The sequence below is a fragment of the Hippocampus zosterae genome, chromosome 9, assembly GCF_025434085.1.
Source record: "Hippocampus zosterae strain Florida chromosome 9, ASM2543408v3, whole genome shotgun sequence".
NCBI classification, from domain to species: Eukaryota; Metazoa; Chordata; class Actinopteri; order Syngnathiformes; family Syngnathidae; genus Hippocampus; species Hippocampus zosterae.
The window spans coordinates 12,516,689-12,535,224 of NC_067459.1; the positions used below are offsets into that span (position 1 = coordinate 12,516,689).

An 18,536-nucleotide genomic window follows, 5' to 3' on the forward strand; every position below is an offset into this window, starting at 1 on the left:
AATAGGCATGTCTCAACAATACAAACTGATTAAGTGTTTTTCGAAATGCCTGAAGCCGTAACAAGGAATGCATGTAGGAATAAACATTGAGGCTTCTTTCAGAGCAAAGGGGTGTGTCTTGGACTATGAGCTATGCACTGACTTGAACATATGCGCTATCACAGAGGAGAGAGTTCACAGAATCAATTGGTGACATTTGTCAATGGTTTTTAGAGAGCATTGCCGGACCGTATGTCAATAAATACAAGTCTGAGAATGGTACTGGAACAGTAAGCGTAGCTCGGAGGTTAAAGTAAAAGGACTGTCACAAAAGCAGCAAAATTTTCAAGCCAACAACTCTACGCAGGCCTGCAGGCCACAGGAGGAAGCGGTAGCAGCCTCGGGCCTTTTATGATTTGCGCTAGAGTTAGCACTTCAGCAGAGTGTGGGGACAGCGGCTCCTTGCCAAAAAGTATGTGTGCCAAGGCCTGCCAGCTCTCCCCGCCCACTCCGAGGACCCAAGCGTGAGCGGTGGGGCGCCGGTAGGCGGGCGCAAGGTGAGGCTGGTGGGCGGACGGCCAGGCTGGAGCTTCCTGACATGGGAACCTATGCACGGCAGGATCAAGCCAGTTGCCGAGTGAGTCATTACCCCTCCCACAAGCCGATAAAGTCAGTTCCTGTCCACCGCCACCTAGGCTCTTATGCTGCACCATGGAATTTGGGATGAGACAAAAGTGTTCACTCACCAGGATACTTTTTTTGTTTTATTTGGGGGTTTGGCTTCCGGTGTAAATTTGCATATTCTCCCTGTGCTTGTGCTAGTTTTCTGCAGTTACTCCGCTTTGCTCCCATGTTACAAAATCAAACTGTAGCTTTATCTAAATACTCGATATTGTCGATAGGTCTGAATCTGAGCATGAATGATTGTGTGTCTATCTGTGTCCTTGTAGTATGTGTCCCGCCTCTCGCCCAAAATCTGCCGTTGTTCTTTGATAAGGTCCAGCTCACCTATAAACAGTAAAGCACTATAGGAAATGGATGGCTGGTTGGGCCACAACACGGAAAAATGTATTTTTGAAAACTTGGATGTACGGCACTGTCACACAATTCTAAAGCAAAACTAATGTGCATGCAAGGCTAGACAAATGACCAAAACAATCATCATTTTTCGTGAGAAACAATCTTTTGTCATGTTAATGAATGACCAAAACAGCATTGATTTTATTTATTTTCAAGAAATTGACTGCCACGTAATCAAACGCCCAAAATGGAAATCAGTTTCATAACGTTTCACTTGAAAAAAAAGAAAAGGATTATGTACAACCAAATTAACACTGGTTTTTGTTCACTGTCATTTAAAAAAAATAGGTTGCCAGGTAAAATAAAAAAATTCAAACGCTGCAGGCGATTGTATTGATCACCAATCAGGAAAGCACCTTCTTGGCAGAAAACCTTTTGGATTTAGTTTGAAGCAGTATATCAATCAGAGGAGTAGTTTTAGCTCTTAACTCTTCTACCAAATGACGATCAAAGCACAACCTCTCACTTTCTCTTTTCACACTTGGAAGAGGTTCAGAGAGACATGTCAGATTTTAAACTTGACGATGGAGGGATCAGGCTATTTTACACTTTAGAGATTGCAGGCCCTGAAAACCTGAGCTGGTAGTGGAAAGATCAGTCAGGTACGTACATTTGAATGCTTCCTTCCCTATTGCATTTGAATACGCAAGAGGAACAGGGATTTTCCACATTGAAGCTAGTCATAAGCGGGAATATTATCTCCTTAGTAATGTCCTCAAGGTCTGGTTGCTAACCAAAATTCTCCATTAAAGGTAGCCAACTGCCCAGGGCGGCCATTATGAAGCCTCAGATCTAATGGGAAGTTGAACCTTTGATCTGTTTAGAGTTGTGTGTATTTGCATTTTATAATGAGAAGGGAGCACATGTCTAGAGCCCCTGCAGGACGTCCTATCTTTGCACATCGAACCATTTACAGACCAAAGCTATATTTTACTGTGAGACATCAGGTATGAGAGTTGGACTTCACCAAAAGCAGAGGGATAATTTTGGTATTTGTTGGGCAATCGTAGCTAATCTACATTTTGGCTCATTTTCATTCAAGGACAGGTTCCCAAGAGTAATCATAAAAATTAAACACAGAGCAACACAGAGCAACAACCTCCAGGTTGTCAATGTGCTCCGGATTTTCACCTGGAAGAGAAGCAAGCAAGGATGTGGGATTTACGTGAGTTTTACCCAAGTGAGCCTCCAAGCATTTCAGAGATGCTTTGAATTGACAGTGGAGGTCAACATTTGACAGTCCATGTGAAGTTGTCTAAACTTCTTTTTCAGGTCAGTCTTACATTTTCACACTGCATAACCTGGTCTGATAATTAAAGATAGAGCACAGTTAGTGACTCAGAGAGACAAGCCTGCGCGTGCTTCTTAGTAACAACAAAGAATTGAAAAATCAATCGGGCCAGGCCAGCTGAGCTATCAATTTAAGACGCTTTAGATTGTGACATTGCCAATACATTTGGCCCTGTGGTTCATAAGATTCAGGAGAGGGTTTAAAAAACACTTTGCAGCTGGCACTGCAAATATATGCTGAACAAAGACAGAACCGAACTTTATACTGTAAAAGTGACACAAGCACAATATAAGGATAAGCCATGCAAGAGCTGTTATACACCTATTCATATCGTTGCAGTCCGGCAGAACTCATACATGTCACGTCGCGTGCTCGCCGACAGGTGGCGGATTTTTCCCTCCGCCTGTTCGGTACACCTGTTCTCAATCTCGGACTGATTGCCTTCCTATATTAAAGAGACTCCGGCAGTCCTCTCACTGCCGGAGAATTCCTTACCGTGCCATTGCTCTCTATCGCTAATCTCGTCGCTTGACTATTTCTCGCTGCCCTATTGCCTTACGGCCACTACCTTCGTGTATTTCGTGTTGTGACCAAATTGTTATCGTTACGGTTCTCCTATTTCGGTAGTTCCTCGCCCTTTATCGTTTCGCGAGCGTTTTCGGTTGTCTTCCTTATTTTCCTGGTCCTTATTTGACCAGCGTTTTCTGTTACCGTTTTCCCTGTTCGGGCTCCTTTTGTTCTTTATTAAAACCCTTTTGTTTCTCACAAGATCTTTTCGTTGTCTGCTTTTCCTGGGATCCACCTCGTTTTTTCTGTTGTGCACGAGGCGATTTCTCATCGCCTCGGGCTCAACGTGACAATACAGGAGTTTCACTGTATGACGATACAGTGAAACTCTTCTAGAACGAAACCTACATGGGCGAAAATACCCCCTAATGTGAAAAAAAAATCTTCATGCATTAACACCATTCCAATTCTACTGCCCCCCTACGACGAAACCCCCCTATTGTGTTATACAAAATTTTCTCTGCTCCACACTCGCAAAGACATTCACTACAACGAAGTCTAATCCAACAGCGACCTCTACTGCTTCATTCGGAAACGGCAGCAGCAACCACCAGAATGATTTACATAGTGAACGATGTTTATTTCGGTCACAGCTGCGAGTTTCCTGAACGCAACATACTCATAGCTGCTCTGCCATTGGCTTACCGAGCATCATCCTGGCCTCCGATTGGCCAAGAGGGACCTCACTGTCTATGTGTGTAGATACTGAACCTAGATCCGTAGAAGATAGTGTGGAATGTATCTGATTAGCTGCTCAGAGTAAATTGTTTATGGCTCGACGGACATTCAAATAAACGAACAGTTCCTCGTATTACAAATTTGTTATCATGCTAAAAACCTTACGCTAACTGAAGAGCTAATGAGAGAGAAGCGCTCCAGTTAGCATAAAGTTTTTAGCCTTCGAGAGCTAACTATGGCCATCGAGGACTACGAAGCGTCCCGTGGCTGGTTTAAAAGTTCATTGCATGACATCAGCTGAGCAACGCTGTCTTGGGCGGCGACCGAGGGAAGTTTGAGTTAGAGACAGTGAGATGGTGGAAAGAAAAGCCACCGGGTCCAGGAAGTATATGTTATTGTTAGATTCAGACGAGCATGGACGTTGCATTGCTAAAGGGGCTACAAAACGGACCTATGGATGTCAAGCGGCTAAGACAAGAAGAGCTCTGATGCTGGAAGAGAGGGTAAAAGTGATCAAAATGACAGAGCAAGCAAAATAAAAGACATTATCCAAGAAATTGATGTAAGTGAAAGTGAATGCTGATTGTAAATTTCACAATTTCTTTCCCGTTTTTTCTTTCTACACTGACAATATGAGGTGTCAAATAAGTGTGTGCTCATACTTATGAACTATTGAAATAAAAATAAAGAGTACATATACGAGGGTGTGTGCATGTACACATATGTTTGTGAGTGTGTGTGTGTGTTTGTGTGAGTGTTTACATCTGAAAACAAATTTGCTACAGTGAAAACCCCCTGTTGTGAAACATTTCTTGCTGCAAACATGATTTCGTTGTAAAGGAGTTTCACTGTACATCTAAATATAGTATATTGCGTAATTTTTCCAGATAATAATGGTCAGTCCCCATGTGGTCTGTTTTTTGAAACAATTATTTAAAAATCTTTAGTGTTAAAAGTAACTTGAGAGCACATTTTATAATTCTCTTGGACACTTTAACTCCAGTGGTTAGCACGTCGGCTTCACAGTGCAGAGGTACCGGGTTCGATTCCAGCTCCGGCCTCCCTGTGTGGAGTTTGCATGTTCTCCCCGGGCCTGCGTGGGTTTTCTCCGGGTGGTCCGGTTTCCTCCCACATTCCAAAAATATGCATGGCAGGCTGATTGAACACTCTAAATTGTCCCTAGGTGTGAGTGTGAGTGCGAATGGTTGTTCGTCTCTGTGTGCCCTGCGATTGGCTGGCAACCGATTCAGGGTGTCCCCCGCCTACTGCCCGGAGACAGCTGGGATAGGCTCCAGCACCCCCCGCGACCCTAGTGAGGATCAAGCGGTTAGGAAGATGAATGAATGAATGAATGAACTTTAACTGTATGAGTGGTTGTATATGATTGAAATTAAATCAACAAAATTCATGGAATTTCAACCACTCGACTGTAAATATTCAATTTGAAATGTCATGTTTGGGGGGTGGAGTGATTAATTTAAAAAAAATATTTGATCAGATTTATGAATTAATCCAAAAGAAATAATGCACCGATTCATTGGTTATCAAAAATAATCATTAGTTGCAGCCCAATAACAAAAGCATGGAGACTGGAAAGTGAGCTGTGTTCCATCACTAAGCCAACTGCTTGTTTTTGACATAATTAGACTTTCCAGGGTTGGCTTGGTGTTTTATGTAAATTAGCAATGTGGTTTAGGGTCTCTTGTCTGGGCTGCTCAGTACAATAAACTAACTAATGCAACAAAAAGTTGACAGGAAGAATGAAAGAGGAAAAAAAGAGGAATTTGACATCAAACTGATCACAAAATAAGTCCACTGATGTCACAAAAATTAATTTTGCTCCACATTACAGGGCCCACATCACTACTCAGACATTTACACGAATCTTGGATTAATCTAATCAGAAGCCACATGAGATGGAAACTGTGAATTATTCCCAACAAGCACATGATGTTTAGGTAAAACATCTTTACCAGTGGATTTAAAATTCCTGATTTGTCACGGGCCAACTATTAGTTGTTGTTTTTTTTTCAGGGGTAGGACTGACAAACACGTCGATACGAAATATTTCCATTTCAGAGAGTTGTCATGGAGAAGTCTCTAGGAATTCTTAAATCTGAAATATCCTCAAGCTAGTTGGCCACCCTCCAAAAAGCAATGCGTGCCATACGGAAGAGGGGTGCAGACCTGAATCACACACTCTAAAGACTGCTTAGAACTACAAAGGGCGAGGCGACGTGCCAAAGAAAAAAATATCCCAAAAGGCAAAAACTTTCTCAGATCGCGCCTCCCCAAAAGGTGACCTTCACAGTTTTAGATTATCTGGAATTATTTGAACATGTCTCCTGAGTGATTATTTGTTGAAGGTGCAGTTTTTAATGAGGCGGTGTTCCGATTAGTGTGTTAACATGCGCGTGACTGGTCCCAAATTCCAGCGGTTGACGTCTGCGGGGAGTGCGGAGGGGTGATGACTACATTCGACCTACATTCACCACACCCAGACACCAGGCACGCGTGCTTCAAATCATTACGCACACAAACAAGCTGAGCTCCGTGCGTAAAGTATCGTATGGAGGGCAGGGAAGACCGGAAGGACTGGATACTGTTGTAATTAGAGGAGCAAAAGCAAACACTTCTGAAGTACACATTCAAACAATGGTCTCGTACAATATAACCATTGTACCTTTTGTTCACAAGTGACAGGGACAGGTGCACAACAATAAACTTGAACGTTGCAGAAAATGTCATTTGTTTCAGAAGTTACATTCAAAGAGGAAATACTTATTCATTCATTCATTCATCTTCTGAACCGCTTGATCCTCACTAAGGGGGCGGGCGGTGCTGGAGCCTATCCCAGCTTTCTCTGGGCAGTAGGCGGGGGACACCCTGAATCGGTTGCCAGCCAATCGCAGGGCACACAGAGACGAACAACCATCAACACTCACACCTAGGGACAATTTAGTGTTCAATCAGCCTGCCACGCATGTTTTTGGAACGTGGGAGGAAACCGGAGCACCCGGAGAAAACCCACGCAGGCCCGGGCAGAACATCAAACTCCACACAGGGAGGCCGGAGCTGGAATCGAACACGGTACCTCTGCACTGTGAAGCCGACGTGCTAACCACTGGACTACCGGGCCGCCCAGGAAATACATCAGTAAAACATGCTTTGGGGTGGGGGGATTTTAATTCTGCACCTTGCACTTATTTTTCTCGCACTGCTTTCAATTCCAAGGAGAGCTTTGCAATCGTGCATTCCTGGAGGGAGTAGTTTACACAACATTACTTCTCGTCATCTTAAATCTAAAATGAACCAGTGGAATAGCATCATGAGGTACTTAGTATTTGCAGTATACTAATTTTTCTACTTTTCTTTTTCCATCTGTGTAAACTGTGCAAAAATAAAATCCATTCATTTCTTCATTTACTGTCTGTTCTGTGCATTGCCAAATGGTAACACATTTTTTAAATGAAACTTGACATAAGTAATTAGTCAAAATGATTGCATATTCAAGACTCAATGGGAAGCAGTATCGAATGGATTATCCATGAAAAATAATTGAATTCTCCCCACAAAAGCATTTATAGGAAGAGAAATTATAATGGTGGATATACATACACAGCACAATCTTTTTTTCTCTTAAATACTGGATATGCTTACGTACTTACAGTATGTTTAGCACAAGCTCATAGTTTTGATTTCCACGAAGATGGCTTGCATATTTCTAAAGAGCATGGTTAAATGTCCTATTTGGGGTCAGTTGCTTGTGGACTAAAGCAAATTTTAACTGACAAATTCCGGTCACATCACCACTTGATGAACAAAATAGACAAACAGAAGAACCAGAGAACCATCGTGTATGTAAATCTGTCAAAAGCAATTTCGGCCATGTACAGTCCATTTAGTGTCCTTTCTTGCAACGTTTTGTCCTATTTGCAACAAGTGCGTTGTCTGTCTGGCTGTGTGAAGTTGACAACCGTTAAATAAGCGAGCACGAAGGTAGAAGAAACAAGAAAACAAAATCCTAAGCCCCCAATGCAAGAGTCAAACCATTAAAAATAACATATGCATTCTAATCTCGCCCCTCACTTACACACAGACAAAGGCACCTCCATATACCCGTCGATACATGCGCCAGATCTTGTCGCCTCAGGAAATGGGCTTCATTCATCTTGTCTGACTGCAATAAAGCAGTGCCTAAGATTCTATTTCCAATAAACGTCGACTGATTGGAAAACTCATTCTAATATCAATTTCCATCTGGGCCCTTTAAAAGGCAATCAGCATAGCTTCATCTCCGTATATCACAAGCTCCTTGAGATGATGACACAGCATTGGCTCTCTCCTTCTGCATAATGGCCTTCTCCTATCAAGGCATCTGCAATGACTAATACCACCCATGAATGGGCTATTTAGTGCGTGTGTTAGCACGGACAGAAGCCACTTCTCTGAATACTAATCCTGAAGTTTCACACTTTACATGGGTCTGTCTGCCTGTCTGCATCAGTTTTTCATTTGGCAAAGTGAGCCACTTTGTGTGATTTGGTGACACTTGTAGTTTCTCGATGCATTTTGTCCTAAGCGGCAACGCTGATTGGTGATGATTCGTACATCACTTTGTTGTCCTGAGCCCACAAAACAGTCATTTGGGGTCAAAATATAGAAACTTTCTTCCAAACAATGGCAACTTCTGACTACAACATGGAACATAATCTGTTCCGTGAAGCTGGTGGACTTTCAAATCGTTTTAATTTCAAAAACAACTGTCTCAACTGAAATCATGTCCAGTCAAGTAATACTTTCCAAACATTACCATCACGGCATATTACTTTTCAACTGTTAGATGTATTATGTAAAATTTAGTGGTGCTACAGTCAAACGGCGACCGATCCCGACCGGACAGTTTTTGTCGAAAAGTAAGTCATATGTATGTCGATCAATGCCTTTCATTGCAACCACAAAAACCAAAAACTCACAGCTCGTACTTTGCAACCTGCATTGAACTAGAGACCAGCCTGTGTGCAGTGTAGCGTCCCCTCCTCCTTTCCTTAACGCTGCACATTACAGACCAAACCAGTAACTGATATTTGTGCATTTTCTGCACTGTAAAACTTGAAAGAATTACTGAATCGAAACACTAAGCAAAGTGCTCAACAATTATTCAAATATTGATTTTATGAGGAGCCCTAAAATTGATAAACGTGCAACTAATTTATGTGATCGGTAAGTTCGGCATCAGATTTGGAAGTATCGGAGCACCCCTAGTAAAGCTACATTTTGTCTTTTTAAGGCCTGCGTCTGCAGAACATTTTGGGTTTGTTTTTTGTTTTGTTTTTTTGCGAGGGTGGGGGCATTTGAATGTATATATTGTACAAGAGAATGACAGGGAGCCAAGTACTGTTTCTTACCTTCCAGCCACTTCCCGCCTCTCTGTAGTAGGGAAAGTTATCACAGATCCACTGGTAGATCTCGCTCAACGTCATTTTCTTCTTTGGCGAGCTGTTGATGGCGAACGTAATGAGGCTGGCGTAGCTGTAGGGTGGCTTGCCGTCCTTGTGCTGTTGCACCTCTTCCTGGTCCAGCGTGGTGTTGGGATCGAGGAGGGCGCTCTTCTTACCCATGCCTGTCCCATGGCCGTGCTGGCCATCGGCTTTGCGGATGGCTGCCTGCATGGTAAGCTGAGGAAGCCAATCCATGGAGGTCAGGCTACTTTCCAGCTCCGACGTCATGTTGACGACAGGCCAGGCAGCAGGGAGGGAGGGGGGGGGGGGTAAACCCTAAAGCCTGGAGGTAAACCGGTGGCCTCTGTTGGAGCTCCACTGACTCTTGGGGAGAGGAACAAGTAGGGGTGATGAACTGAACTCTGGGCCCTCAGATCAGGACATCAGCATGCTTCTCCAAAGCGAGGCTGCGGAAACAGAACACAAACATGCTTGTATCAGTTTGCTGTACATTGTAGTAGGAACTGACTACTTGTTTTGATGATGTAACTCAAGATGTTAGCAGCAGAATGAATTATTAAGTCTACAAAAGCATTTTGTCTGGCAATTTACTGGAAAATGGGGAGAAGCTTCATCGTGTAACAGGTTCCAAAACAACAAAGGACTTAAACTGGCCAAGTCAATCACCGAACCGTAACTCTATAAAGTCTGTATTTTACCTTCTGAAAAAGAAACTGGAGTGAGAAGCCCACAAAAACAAACAAGAATTGCGGTAAAGACCTCCAAAAGCATTTCAAATGAAGAATGCAACAGTCTGGTGAAGTCAAGAGGTCACAGGCTTGATGCAGTTATCACAAGTAAGGGTAACCCTTCACTTTAAGTTCAAAAACCTGTTCCAATACTTTTGTTCCCTTGACAAGTGTGTGGCTTCAACCAAAACTTGCTTGGTCCTGAGTTGTTTAACACATCGACATGTAAATACCATGGAATAAAAGCTGGAATTCAACATTGTGGGTGACGAAAGTAAATGTCTATCACGATCTAGAGCAGCAAGACGTACCTGTCTTTTTTAAATTGGGCCCCGTCTACCAATGACGTACTTGTACGTCTAAGTCTTATTTTTTTGTATCATAGAGAGGAGGAGGGTTTGATGCAATCTGTGAATGAGAATAAGCCGTTTGCATTGTAAATCATGTAAAAAAAGTGACCAGTAGGTGGGAGTGGTGCCTCACTGAAATCCATGCCTTAACAAAAAGCTCTTTTTCTCAGTTTTTTGTCCAGGAATCGCCATTAGCCATTTTGTAATTCCAATTTCTGAAGAATGGAAGATAGAAACATTTTTTTCTGCTGAGAGAAGAGAGTCCAAACTTTATTTTGGTAGGCTCCATGTTTATATAGCATTAGAACCAAATATTCTGTAGGCCTTGCAAAATCAGTCAAAATCCAGCAAAACGCTGGGATTGAGGGGGTTGCTCCAGTGAAAATGGCTGGGATTGAATGAGTTAACCTGGGTTCGACCGAACCCTAACGGTTTGGTGAATCGGTCTCAGGGATTCGACGGGGTGTTCGACGGAGCCTCTGCCATGGAGGTTAAGACACACCCGACTCAACATCCCAATTAGTTACGACACAGCCGCTTGGCCATCACAAGCTGCAGATGATCACATGACATTGCTTGACCAATCAGTGCTGTGGGAAATTTTGTTCGCTCAGTAATCACCGCGTGACTGTCATGATAGTACATGATGTGATTTTTTTTTTTAATTATAACTTTTGATGATGTCGAGCAAAAAAATAAAGTGGACGGACGAATATGTACAACTTGGATTCACATGCATCACGCAATGTGATGGGACTCAGCCTCCTATCTGCATGATTTGTCATGCCAAGTTGAGCAACTCTCGTCTCACCCAGGCAAAACTGAAGGAACACTTCTTGAAACTGAATGGAAATGGGGAATCTGAAAAAAAATGAATGTACTTTTTTCTGTTTTTAATAAATGAGTTTTTTTCATGAAAATTTGAATTGGTTAAAAAAAAGTATATTTTTCACTAATGAAGGGTTCGGTGAATGTGCATATGAACTGGTTGGGTTGGGTTCGGTACCTCGAACAAGTTTAAGAACCATTGATCTAGAGTATTGCGTAAATTACGTACGGACAGCACGTTGATTTGGTGGTGAGCATGAACGCTTCACAATTTTGAGGTTTGGGGTTCGAAACTATGCTATTTTCACTTTTTTTGGGGGTCCGGGTACTCCAGCTTTCCCGCATATGCCAAAAACATGCATGTTAGGTTCACTGAGAATTCTAAATTGTCCATAGTTGTTTGTATATGTGAATGTTTCTTTATCAAAATGTGCCCTGTAATTGACTGGCATCCAGTCCAGCTTCTCGCCGAGTGAGCTGGGACAGGCTGCAGCTTACCCGCAACCCATATTATAAGGACAAGCACAATATTAAACGGATGGGTGGATGTTAACACAACAATCCATTTCAACGTAGTTGTTTTTTCCATTTTAAAAATACAACACGTGTGTTTTGTATTGGACTGTGATGATGTTTTAAGTGAGCAAAAAACAGAAGTAGTTTGCATGTTGTCCGCACATGCTTTAACTGGCCGTGCAGCAGATTATGAGACCGCCAACTTCTCTTCCACCTACTACTCTCAGAGCTGAATCATTGCTCGGACTCCATCTGCACCGAGAGCGAGAGCGAGAGCGAGAGCGAGAGAGAGAGAGAGAGAGAGAGAGAGAGTAAATGCTGGGCAATTGTTTTCACAACTGCCAGCCAAATGGGGCAATGGCTCAGGAAGAATTCTGACTCTCTTGTGACTAGTAAGCCCCCTTTTCCCCCTCCGTCTGCTCTGCCTTCCAGCTTGCCCGCCCACTCGCCTTTGCAGAGCCTCTGCCATAAACAAGGCAGGCAGTGTCGTCTTCCAAACTGTCCTCCACCCAATGTGTGTCTGCAACAGCCTGTCTCGTTGTCCATTCTGGCACACTGCCCTGCATGTCCGAAAATAGAGAGGCAGACTAGATAAGCCCTAAATTCTAAATGTAGGTGAAGATGGGTATCTGTGCAGGAGGGGAAAGGAGTGGGATGACACCTTGAACTGGTTGATGGCAACAACAAACTCTCAGCATTTTCTGTGATTTTTTTTTTCAATTTCACATGTGTCGGGCTAGGAATAAACTGTTCTGAGAGTACTCAAGAAGCCAAACACGATCATCTAAAAAAAAAGTCTTTGTGCACAAGTGAAATTGTATGCCAATCGTTTCAGAGAATTTGCAAACGGTGATTCAGAAGTGCCGCAGCGAACGCAATGCTGACTCACTCTGATACCCTGCATCAAAATGACATTTTTCAAATCCTTCCTCATCTCCAAGGACCTTGAAAGAGAGGTTCTTACCCACCTGAAAAAGCCTTGTGCCACCTACGCTGCTGAGGTCAACAAAGTACGCCATCTAAAGCTCAGACTCCAATTTGAGTTTTCCCCCCTGTCTGCCCAATCATCCATCAAGGGCGATTAACCACAAGCTCTCTTAAGTCCATTTTAGTCGATCGTTACAGTGGTACCTTGACTTATGAGTGACCCCACATAAAAGTTTTTGGAGATCCAATCAGTCTCTTGGCTCAAATTTTGCTTTGACTTGCCAGCAAACAATTTGTGATATGAGCCTGAGATGGTGGCAGTGAACTCAACTAAACTCATATCACACCAAAGCAGCAGTTTGGTAGATTGTAAACAAAAAACGGAATCTTTCAGCTATTTAATGCCGATCCCCGTCCCAATTTACTGCCTAAGTTAACATAAAATAAAGAGAATTACATGTGTATTTAAAAAGTTCACAGCAGGCAGGTTTGGTTGTGTTGAAAAGCAATCCAATCAGGATCATGGTTGAAAAGTTATATATTTGTTTGCATTATTGTTGTAATCTGATTTATGTTTTGTTTTTGTTTGTTTTTTGTGGGGGGAGATTAAGACCTAGTGAAAGGCAAACGAACCCAGTCAAGGGTCAGACGCAAACCTTTCAGACAACTAAATGAACTCCAGTCCACAGAGTACGGTACATGCGAAGCTGAGTACAGACACACTTATGAACCGCGTGCCAGTGTGCACGGTTACAACACCATAATCAAGTTCTCAGACACCTCAGCCAGAGGCCTGATTATTAACTTTATCATGAGTCGCTCTTTTGGGTTGAGGATTAGCATCTGACGGGGTAGTGTGAAAATAACAGAGGAGCTATGAACACCCAGATCAGGGAGCTCCTTGTGGAGTTAACGTAGGTATAAGGGACATAAATACACATCTCCTTCTGAATCAGCAGGCATAAAGAAGATCAAGGCTGGCTACAGATCAAAGTTATACTTGATGTTTTAGAGACTGATCGTTAAAAAGTGGACGGAATTTTTTTTTTTTAATCCCAATTTAAAATGAGCCTCGCACATGACTGAATCTACTCTTAGTTGCATATTGTGAAAGTGATGTTGATGTTCTATTTTGCATACATTTGGTTGGCTTTTTGGGAATATAGTGAACCGCTGTTCCCGACCCACCACGTAATAGGTGAGAAAAGCATAAATGGATGTGCCTTTAAGAGGAGGGGCCTGGTGGGGTGACATGAGGTGTTGCCGAGCTCCTATATGAGTGTTCATTGTGTTCTACTGTTCACCTGGCATTAAAAAAATAAACGGCGAACAAAGTCAGTTGACTATGACTCCATCTGTAACTGCTTCAGACAACAAAGTGTATGCAGTAAAGTGGTGAAGATTGCACGACTGTCTGTGTCCTATGTTTTGTGTTGTGTTATTTTTGTTATTGTGACTTCAAAATGGCGTAGCGAGCGTGGCTGCCTTTTGAGCATCTCCTATATTTTGTTGTTCTACTTCTTCCTATCATAACTTTGCTGCTGTGAATTGGGAATTTCTCCATTGTGAGACTAATAAAGGTTTTCTTATCTTATTCCCACGCGTGCAATACAAAAATCAGCTGAACAATTTGGGGGGGCATCAACAGGGGAGCGAAAGACTCACTATTGGTGGCAGATAACTAGCTACCCAGCATCGCTACATCAGTTTGTTCCTGCTCTGACCTTCTTTCCAAAAGCGAAAAGGAGCTAAAAAGTATCTACTCAGTATTCAGCTGATTATCTTGAGCGACATACGAAACAACAGCCCTGTGTTTTGCTATTCATGAATGAAACATGCATCTTCCCTTTCAGTAGTTTTAGAATGCGTACATTTTCAATTTTACAAAAGTTCCCTCACCGAATCATCGTTATGTCACCCATCGATGATGGCTATTATTCTCATATTAAAGTATAAATAGTCCTTTCAATTTCATAAAATAATAATCACCACAAACTGTATTTCCCTACAGAAGATAAGAATATCATATACTGTCGACTGGCTGACAGATAAAATGTGCTACATTAAAGAGTCAAATTTCGCCAGTGGAAATGGGTGTCATATATCATAGAAATAATTATCTACCAGGCTTCTATAAGACACAGAGCAGGAACACATTTCGAAATGGAGTAAACTGCTTTGCCGTCAGCTAGTCAGAGAGGTTTGCGCTTGCCAAGTCCATTGATCTCAAAGACTAGGAGGTTAGCGGAGCCTCAGCAGCCAATCCAATATCTGTTATGGGTACTGACATGAGCAGATGATGAAGAATTTTTTTCCCATATCAACAGAATTCCAAAAGTGACAAAGCTCGGTCAAGCTCCTGGAAATATTTAATGAGGTGGAGCATTTGCCTGTCGTAAATAACATCATCTTCCTCAAATCGTCTTGTTTTCCTTAAAAATTTTAACACTGTGTGCATGCAGCAGAAATTATTCATAACACTCTGTGTCTGGTTTAGTGACTGTTTATTGAAAATTGTATGGTTGCTTTAAATCAGGGCTCACCAACCTTTTGAAACTAAAAGCTCCTTCTTGGCTACTGATTAATGCGGTAGGCTACCAGTTTGATAGTATGCACTTTTGAAATCAATTTGCGCCAACTACCTTCACATCCATCCATCCATTTTCCGAACCGCCTTATCCTCACTAGGGTGGCGGGGGGGTGCTGGAGCCTATCCCAGCTGTCTCCGGGCAGTAGGCGGGGGACACCCTGAACCGGTTGCCAGCCAATCGCAGGGCACACAGAGACGAACAACCATGTACACCCACACTCACACCTAGGGACAATTTAATGAGTTCAATCAGCCTGCCAAGCATGTTTTTGGAACATGGGAGAAAACCGGAGTACCCGGAGAAAACCCACGCAGGCCCGCGGAGAACATGTAAACTACACACAGGGAGGCCGGAGCTGGAATTTAACCCGGTACCCCAGCACTGTGAAGTCGACGTGCTAACCACTGGACTACCGGGCCACACTGGAGCATCTTATTTTTCTAAATAAAAATTAGTGAAGACAAAGCCCACAAGCATCCTCATTCACATGATTTTCACATTATTGAAACACGTTGAATGATACAATATGAATGCATGGATGTAAATAATAGTGTATACACTTCATCATCAAATCAGTCAGTTCAGTCTGTCAAGTGGACTGACTGCAGGGATTTTGAAGGTCCAGCAGGTGGCAGTGGTCAGTGACACAGTATCAGCACAGTATCAACACAGTGTGTCAGTGTGTAGACACAGACCGTGAGGCTACATTTGAACCTTGCAAGCTGTGTTAACACTGAAAACACCCCCTTTCAGTTTGTGAACATTTTTACGGTTTTACAGTCATAGTAAATACTAAATGTACTGCACAAAATGCTCTGTGTATCAACTAATAGTAGTTATGATCAACTACATGCAACATTTTACCCTCAGTTGCCCTAGTATAAGCCCTTCCATTACCCAGTTAAAAAAAAGAGGCAAATATACAATTCCAGTGGTTGCAGGAGGTGAGCTGGCAAAGGCACATGTTGATGAAAGGCACCGTGCCCTGCTACATGGGGATGCCTGCCATTTGACCCGCCTCGCTAATGATCCAGCTGCTTCGTAATCGGCAAGGCTAAGTTCACCGTCTTAATTAGTGTGCCTCGGGTAGTGGCAGGAATCATGACACACACCAACACCAGGCAATAACGACCCCCCACTGCCTTCATCACCCCGTCGGGTTGTTGGATGTGCAGAGGCCCCCCTGGTCTACTGAGGAAAGCAGAGGAGTGGTTGAAAAAGAAGTCCGAGGTGTATTGAGGAGGAAGGCGCATGGACAAGAGGTGTATTGCCAAGTCTGCAACTCTATTTCCTGGTAACAACTGAATCACACATCATTGCTGTCATTTGATAACCGTGTATTTCCGTTGTCTGGGGCAAAATATTATATTAAAGTGCACCTCAACCAACTGTTATTAGATAGATTCAGCGTCAGAAACATAAATCTGTCGCTTCGCAAAAATCTCTGCATGTTGTAACGTTTACGTAGGCGTGTGTGAAAGTAATTATGGCTTCCTATGACAAAGTGATGACTTACAAGTGTGTTCCTCTCATTTTGTAAGTCACAATATGTGGCAAGGTATAAGTAAAGGATTCCACCAAGTTCCCAATCGTGAAAACACTGCATTGTATGCCATACACGGAAAGTAGAATAATTCATAATTAATGATTGATGTAACCACCTGATTTTGACCAGTATTAGAATTGATAAGAAATCTAAAAACAATAATTTTAAGAATTTGGCTGAAAATGTCATATTCATCAACCAAAGTTGTCAGAATTTAGTTTATTAAAACAAAACCTCTCGGAGTAAAAACATGCTTCTGCACACCCTCCATTATAACAGATGTGCTTTGTCGATGTTCACAAAAGTGACACGCTTTTTTTGTTGCCAAGATACCATTAACACATTTTTTTCCTTCCGGTATCTGATGAAAATGTTTGACACAAAGCACTTTTTAATGTTCAAGTGTGAAGGATACAATTAATGAACTGATTAAATTACAATTACAAGCCATTCTTTTCATAGGAAACGGGAGTCGTTTATTTGTCTAAAGTGGGTAAACCACTCTGCAACTGATTATTAGAGAGACGATTGCTAGTTGGGGAAATAAGGGAGAGCCTGGTAGATCATTCGTGAACAACTGGGGGAATGTCATTGTCTAGGAAGCAGGCAGAAAATCACAAGAGCGTGTATGGATGGTAGAAGTGAGTCGATATAAAAACAGGGCACTGTATAGGGTCATGAGTGCAGGCATTACTCCCCCACAGGCACCGTGAACCCACAAATGTGTATTAAGCTACTTTGATGATGAAGAGAGTTGAGCGTGCCACAGTAACTACAATCAAGGGGAAAAATAGGTTTAACTTCTTTATCCTTTAGATTTGAATGCAAACTTTCAAATTGACCTAGATCTTTTCCCAACGTGTCGGGACAATATGTGTAGAATGACGACAAAGCGGCCATTATGTGCTTGCGTCACAAAGGGTCTCAATCAACCTGTCAAAGTAGTGACGCTGGCTGCCCGGCCTCCTTTGATTGAAGAATAGTCAATGAGGCAAGATAGGGCTGAGTAACTTGCTGGGATTACTCAACACAAGCATGCTGAGTTAACATCATTATGTCGCCATCTGCGTCATCGACTTTGCCGTTCTTCCTTGTTCTGAGTGATTGCCTCATTCGTAATTCGACTTAGTCTGCGCTTCCAACCCTGGGTGAAATGTTATTTTAAACGCAGCAACAACGAGGGCTGCACTTACCGTATCACCTAAAAATAGTAGTGGTGGTTTGGGATCTGGTTGGAATTGACCATACTTAATCCACCTTTTAATAGCACCACAATCAAGTCACAATTAAAGAAATCAACCAATAGATACAAATATGCAAAATTATCTGGAGCAGTTCAGATCAAATTGCAATTTCTTTGCCTCAATATTGTGGTGTCAGATGCAATTATTTATTTCAAGGTCGTCTTCTGATTCTCGTTTTTTTTGTAAACAAAGAAATGCAATGAATTGCTCTGAAAAAGGATGCAATTTAAATCTTTTTAGAATAGAATAGAATTGAATAATAACAGAATCACTTCGTAAAGAATCAACCATTTTGTGCATCATGACTTCATGCTTCAATCCACTTCATCGTGCTGCTCCTTCTGGGGTGCCAGCCTTGGCCATCGGGTTGCAGTATAATATATATTCAGGCAAACTTGAGTTACATTCACATTGCAAGATGTGATGATAAATTCAGATGTGTTTTTGTTAAATCCATAATTCTATGTATTCATTCATAAAAAGAAACGTGACTTCTAATCGGAACGTCTGTGATGTGACACGTATCCTGCACACAAAGCACGTCGTCGCTTAACGCGCAAAAACGCACAGCATGGTTTTATTGAAGTAAATATGGAACCCGCATGTCGGTGCTCATTTCAGATTGACAGAGGAGCAAGGCGGCTGGAGAAAAAAAAAAAACATTTTGGGGAAATAAGGCGACATTTTTCAATCTCCTCATTTGAAGGGGATGTCTACTAAAAATGTCTTGGAATTGCCGCGCTTAATAA

General features: G+C 42.3%; 1 protein-coding gene across 1 annotated transcript in view; it reads right to left on the reverse strand.

Annotated features, from left to right (window-relative positions):
* Positions 1-18,536, reverse strand: part of foxj3 (forkhead box J3) — a 116,544-nt gene that overhangs the window by 60,085 nt on the left and 37,923 nt on the right. Inside the window, exon 2 of the mRNA XM_052075693.1 lies at positions 9,004-9,503. Coding sequence (XP_051931653.1) covers positions 9,004-9,324 — 321 coding nt within the window. The 5' untranslated portion in view covers positions 9,325-9,503. The remainder of the gene's footprint in view (positions 1-9,003; positions 9,504-18,536) is intronic.